Source organism: Mustela nigripes, chromosome 2 (genome assembly GCF_022355385.1).
Source record: "Mustela nigripes isolate SB6536 chromosome 2, MUSNIG.SB6536, whole genome shotgun sequence".
NCBI classification, from domain to species: domain Eukaryota; kingdom Metazoa; phylum Chordata; class Mammalia; order Carnivora; family Mustelidae; genus Mustela; species Mustela nigripes.
This window is the reverse complement of record NC_081558.1, coordinates 94,137,102-94,143,592: the sequence shown is the minus strand read 5'-3', so window position 1 is coordinate 94,143,592 and position 6,491 is coordinate 94,137,102. Positions and strand designations below refer to the sequence as shown.

Here is a 6,491-nt window from a genome sequence, read left to right as displayed (position 1 = left end):
AAACTGCCTATTTTTTTTTTTTTTTTTTTTTTGTCCAAAGGGGGTACAGTCGGAGATTTGTTTTGGGACAGTCAGGATAGGGGCAGCTATATAGCTGTCATATGTTCACAAGTTTCTGGCACCTGTCTGCGCCTTGGGTCCGGGAGGACGCCACTACCATCCCCCTGGAAGAGAGGCAGAGTCTGGGGTGGGGTAGCGGGCAGCGGAACGGCTGACCCAAAGGCGTCTGCAGGACCCGACGCGGCGCAGAGAACAGGGTGCAGACCCCGCTTCCAGGTCACCCTCCAGGTCTGGTGGGCTGGCCTGGGGTTACATGGCCGTGGCATGGGCTGACGAATAAGGGTCTATGCCAGTCTTGGTCATGCCCGGGAAGAGGATGTAGGCGACGGGGGGCTGCAGGGTGGAGGCAGACCAGGCAGTACAGTTACAGGGCACCACGTAGCCCGGATTGGTGGGGGACGGGTGCGTGTGCGTGTGTTGGCTGGGGCAGCTGAGGCTGCCGAAGGCGCCGTTCTGGTAGCCCAGGGTGGACGCGTAGGGCAGTGCGCCGGTGGCCAAGGTGTGGGGCACTTCACCCATCTTCTGGATGGCGCTTGAGCTAAACTGCGCGGGGTCCAGCAGGGAGTAGGGCGCCGAGGCTGGCGGCAAGAAGGCCCGGGCTTTCTCGGGCGCGCTCAGGAGGCCGTCGGAGGCCCCCACCGGCAGGCCAGCCGCCTTGAGCGGGTCCGTGTCGCCCAGGTAGGGCAGGGGGAAGACATACCTGTCCTTCTTAAGCAGGTTCTTGGGCTTGCGCCGTGGCCGGTACTTGTAGTCCGGGTGTTCCTTCATGTGTTGGGCGCGTAGCCTCTTGGCCTCATCGATGTACGGTCTCTTCTCTGCCTCGGACAGAAGCTTCCATTCGGCGCCTAGGCGTTTGCTGATCTCTGAGTTGTGCATCTTGGGGTTTTCCTGGGCCATCTTGCGCCGCTGGCCTCGGGACCATACCATGAAGGCGTTCATGGGTCGCTTGATGTGGTCTGAAGGTTTGGACATGGTCCCGAAGGCGGCTAGGCAGGTGGGGGTGGGGTGTGTAGGGGCTCTGCAGGCGAGCCTGGGCGCGGTTGTCTATCTGTCTGTTTGTCCGTCCTGAGCCGGTGCTCTGCACTCCCCTCGCCTCTGCACCGCTGAGGGGAAGCCAGAGAGAAGCGCTAACCCCGCAAAGTTCAGCTGATCATGCCAGTCCCGGCACCCACGCAGGCCCCGGGGTGGGGGGCGAGTGAGGACAGGAGGGGCGAGGGAGGAGAGGGCAGCCAGCCGGGGGCTGCCGGCACCAGAGGGCCCAAGTACTGGAGTCTTTGGGATTAAGTGGCCAGGTAATTTGCTGGCTAGGACAGGAAGCTCCTCCTTCTCCCCCTCTCCACCTTCGCCTTCTCTGGTTCTCCTCTCTCCTATGTCTACCGCTGTGGTTCCCTCCCCCCTCCCGTGGTTTTCCCGGAGCTGCCTTGCCTAGCACAGCACCTGGCTGAGAATGCAGGGAGGCTGGTGAACGAGAGCCAAAAGCGGCGAAGTTCAAAGGCGAGGTGGGCCAGGACAGCACGCACTCTGACATAAGCGTGGGGCGGTGACTCCCCAACCTGGGCGCCAATCAGCAGCAGAGAAGGCAAGGGGGCCCACCTGCCAACGCGCCCGGGGAGGAAAGAGAGAGCGCGACTAGTGGGGGCGGGGAGAGGTGTGAGGGAAAGACGGAGAGAGGGAGAGAACAGAGCGGCCAGCTCAGGACTGGGGACTTAGATTCCACATTGTTTCTGGCACTGTCAACAAATAAAACTCTTCGTGGCTGCTTCCTTTCCCAGTCGTGCAAAGGAGAATTAGGTCTTAGAATACAAAGACCTAGGGATGGGGTAGCGAAGCGAGTGAGCCCAGAGCGCGTGTTGATAAATAGGACAGCCTCGCCGCTAAATGCAAGGACAGCACTTCCCTCTTTGTCAAAGATCCTCTGAAAAGAAAAAGAATATATTAAACTCAGGTTAAAGAGTGAAATAAACTTTTCTAGACATACCCTTGGGGCGCTTTGGCGGTGTGCTCAGGGGATGCCCCTCCGGCTCTGCCTTCACCTCTGCCCCAGGATGTGGAGCTGGGGCGAATCGCTGGGTCCTGGGCTAGCACAGTGGTGCGTTCCAAGCCATTGCAGGAAGGCCTCCTGTCTGGCAGTGCAGTTTTCAAACCCTGGTTGGTGAGCCTTGAAGAGCGCAGCGATCCGCTCTCCACTTTTGTGGAGCGGCCAGGGAATGGGATTTCCGTCGTAATTCCTAATTACGATATTATATATTTAGGGTTTTTAAACCTCCAACTTCCCCCCTACATCTGTTTGTATGGGAAGGATAGCCTGGAGGCCGGGCCTCCTCCCGATGGGGTATGGGGGCTTTCCCGTTGCCCCTTCTGCAGATGCCCTAGAATGGAGTCTCAGGCTGTATGGACACGCAGGGTTGATTTGTCCCTGGGCACCTCTTCCATCTAGCGAGAATTAGAGACTCGTTTCCTGCGTCAGATGAGCATTCTTCGGGTAAAAAGGACGAAATAACCCGCAGAGCCAACCTGCGTGCCTGTTTCCTTTGAATAATTGCCTGCCCAATGTGAAATGCCCTTGGGGGAAATATTTATTAAATGGAAACCATTGTCCCAGGCCCAGCAGGACCTGCATGTGTTCCAGGCTTATTGGCTTTTGCACCAGCCTCTCTTGGGAGGACCGACCAGAAACGCACAGCTCCGAGGGCTTGAAGGGGTTGGTGGTGGGGGAGGTAAGCAGAAAATAAGGAGGCAGGGAGACTGGCTTTCTTTAGCATGTAGTGTATCAAATTTGAGGGGAAGGCTTTGTGTCTCCTTCCTACCGTCCGTGGCATTTCTCATCCTGAGAAGGCTCATCAGAGAGGTGGGCGCTATGCCCATTTTGCAGATTAGTAAACTGAGGTTGAGAAAGGCTAAGTGATTTGCCAAATAACTCCAGTGGGGAGTGGTGATGCCGAGTGTATGAGATTTGAAAACCACTATTTTGTTTTCCACCCCAGGCTGCCGCAGGTCTGAAGATTAGATCGTGGGGCAAGCCAAAGGCGAACCCTTGATTCTCAGAGCCATTGAAACCTGCCATGTAGATAAAGCTCACTGGAAGACTGATCTTAATGTCTGCTCTTGTTTCACTTAGGGTCTGGTCAGTATCCTGGCTTCCCTGGCCGTAGACTACATTACTCTCAGCACCAGCCCTGGCCTTCACCTTGCCCTCTAACCTTGTTCTGTGCAAGAAGTTTCACTTAGCTTGGCATACCAGGAAGTAGAGGTGTTTTCCAGCCCAGTCCGGGGAGGGTGTCAAGAGTCTCAGGCAACCCCTACTCAGATCGGACGAGCCTGTGGACTAAGCGCTGCGCTCAGAGCCTGCCAGGGATGAAGGTCTAAGAGCCAGGCAGTTTGAGTTCCACTGGGTGATCTCCACGGACTGAGGAAAGAGTGACAGAAATGCTCGTATCTGCAGAGAGCTATAGCATCTGGCGGAGACCCGCTGACTCTCACTCCGGAACCCTCAGAGGACACCAAATCCACACACGAAGTTAATGGGCTAATGCAAACAAACCTCTAAGAAACTGCTCAAGAAGGGGATCTGGCACAAATTCCTAAACCCTTTCTCTCTTCGCAGCCTCTGAGCCAACTCATTCCGGTTGCCCCAGGGCAACTCCCGGCAAGCAGGTGCCCTTCTTCACTTCCTCAAATTTTCTCCTCCACCTCCAGTCAGCGCTACTCTCTAAACATCTTACACTCCCTCCTAGTTCGTAATCCAAGACTCCTGAGCGGTTTAGTACAAAGGGCAAGCAATGGTGGGGTGGCAGTTTGTGGGTAGGGTCCCAAAGTACTTCCCACGGTTCCGGAGCCGCAGGCGCCAAATGACTGCACCGATCCTGGAGGGAGCCAGTATCCCCTTGCGCATCTTGGCCTTGAGACTCGAATTCGCGCGGGCAGGGTACTGAGGGTTGAGGGCCTTGCCTCCCCGGCTTGGCATCCCGGTGTCTCTAGGCGAACCGCGCAGCCGCTGACAACCCTTACACAGTGCTGGTTGGCTGCGGGTTTATTCAAGACTCAGTTCTGGGCCCCTCGAAGGAGTTCCCGTGATCCCGGAGTCTTTACCGGTGCTGTCTCCAGCCCATGCCTCTACCTTCTTCTGAGCTGTCCCTCTAAGCTCTGCCTCCTCGCCAGGCCTAGATCACTAGGCAGACGTCCTGGAGAGGTGGCCCCTGGGGGGAGTCAGCAGCTTTGGTCACCGCCCAAACAGGTCTTAAGACAAAGGTCGCCTAAATGAGCCCCAGTTTTCTTCGCCACCTGAAGCTGGTACCTCAGGCGGTCAGGCCACTCCCCAAAGCTGGAAACCTCCTTGGGAGGAGGCTTTTCCGCTTCCGCGTTTGCGGGAAGAATCCACGTACTCCCTTAAGTATGTATGCGCACCTTTACGCAGCGCAATAACTCAAAGCACGGCGCGTGCCAGACTAAGCCTTGTGTCTGGACACCTGAGGAATAGGAATGCTGCCAGCGAAGTGTCCTGCTTCGTGTAGAAGTGAAGGAGGGACCTCGGAGGTCACGACCTATCTACTTCTGGCCCAGCTCCCTCCCCACCCCCATCCTCCCCGGACTCCGCACGGTCCTAGGTGCGCCTTGCTTTTCGGCGGCTCTGGGTCTTGAAAGGGAGCATCTCCTTTCTCCTTTCAGCCAACTCCTAATGGTACTTCAGATCTCTTTCAAGGCTTCACCTCCTCTGGGGAGACCACTTCGATTCCCCTGCTGGGCTAAGACCCCTTCCTATGCTCTCACTCTCACGTCCGCTCCAACTCATGCCCCTTTCCCAGCCTCGCGTGGAGCTCTGTAGTAGCCCGTGTAGTCCATCAGACTTCGAGCTCCTTGGAGGCAGTAACTGCATGTTTTATCTTTGAGCGCCCAGTGTCCGCGCAACTCCGAGTGCAAAGAAGACGCTAGATAGTTTTTTCTGCTCCGGCTTAAACTTTTACAACAGGCCTTTCCCAGCCTTGCGGCAGCTGGGGAATATCCCAGGCGTAGCCTGGTAGAGCCAAACGCGGAAGTCCCGGGCTTCCAGGCCCGCACCCACCTGCCTGGCTTCAGCGTTCTGCCTCCCTCCAGCCACCACCTCCTCCTCCCTAGTGGGCTGAAGGTCTCAGCTCCTAGGCCTCCGGGACCGAACGACAGAGCGCCGAGAGGAATGCGCGCAAAGGTGATTTGGAGAACACGGCTGTGGGGTGGAGGATGTGAGGGAAGCTTGCCACTCGGCTCGCGCCCGGTATGTTTTCGGAAGAGGCCAGGAGAGTCAACCGCGTTCGCATTGGCTGAGGCGCCGGGCACTCGCAGAATGCCAGTCTTGCGGACTTACCGCAGCCCCGCCGGCATTCCGGAAGAGGAACTGAGGAAGTTCCAGGTATCGGTTTCAGGGACCCTCCGCGCCTCCCTAGCTCGCTGCGGAGAGTGTGAGAGCGAGGCATACTCAGGTGTTTACAAGAGCGTTAATCCAGCCCGTCCATGAACGTCGACAACCTAGGAGTCAACATCGAGGATAAGAAATTGAGCTTGGGAAAAGATGCACCTTGGTCAAATTATAAACAAAATTTTTCTTATTGCCAAAAATATTGTAATATTAGGCACCCCTGCTTTTTCTTTATCCGTGTTCAGACATATATCCCGTAACTCTAAAGTGCTCAAAAGGACGCAGGACTCTTTCTGGTCCTATTAGGACTTTTTTTTTGGGGGGGGGGGTAATTGCTGTAGGATCTTCCCTCCAGAAATCAGCCCACCTCACTGGTATTGAAATTTTTAAAAGACTTTAAGTGTCCCTCGAAGCCAAGATGGCACAGGAGAGCATGGCTTTCACCAAGAAACAATGAGAAAGCTAACTTAACCGGGCCCCACATGCCTGAAGTGCCTGCTACCTCACGTTTGCAAGGCCCAGCTGGAAAACCTGCTTGATTGGGCTGAAGGACACAGCTGTCTCAACACCAAGAGCCTGCCCAGGTAAGGAGAATTTTTGATACTTCAAACTGCCTTACCTTAGCAGGAATCTGTTTGAAGCAGAGCTCACGTGATTCACGGACTTGGTGAAAACTAGTGGAGGATTGCACAACATCTACACGCATATCCCCAAAAATGGAATGGGTGGGAGCAGCAGTAGGGCTTTGATATATCTCTCTTCATTCATTCATTCAAAACCTATTTATTGAGCACCTACTATGTGCTAGGCACCATGCTGGGATACAGCAGTGAACAAGACCTGCAAAGGTCCTTCTCCCATGGAGCTTCCAGCCCGATGGAAGGCAGACAAAAAACAAGAAACAAATCCTGGGGTGATTCCTGGTTCCACCACCCAGTAGCTGCATCACTTCAGGCAAGGTTCTTAACTTGTGTCCTGGTCTCTTCACCTGTAGTGGGTATAATGGATTATTATCAGAGCTAAATAAGTTATTATAATGAAA

The 6,491-nt window shown here is 55.3% G+C and overlaps 1 protein-coding gene across 1 annotated transcript; it reads right to left on the bottom strand.

Moving 5' to 3' along the window:
- Positions 1-309: 309 nt before the first annotated feature.
- Positions 310-5,966, bottom strand: SOX14 (SRY-box transcription factor 14). Its single transcript, XM_059387981.1, has 2 exons — positions 5,936-5,966; positions 310-1,046 (listed from the first exon to the last, which is right to left on the bottom strand). Exon 2 carries the CDS (start codon positions 1,030-1,032, stop codon positions 310-312), a length of 723 nt encoding a protein of 240 aa, XP_059243964.1. The 5' UTR covers positions 1,033-1,046; positions 5,936-5,966.
- Between the last annotated feature and the right edge of the window lie 525 nt (positions 5,967-6,491).

Excerpts from the sequence above, each read along its gene's own strand:
- SOX14 (XM_059387981.1), bottom strand. The coding sequence starts at position 1,032 with ATGTCCAAACCTTCAGACCACATCAAGCGACCCATGAACGCCTTCATG.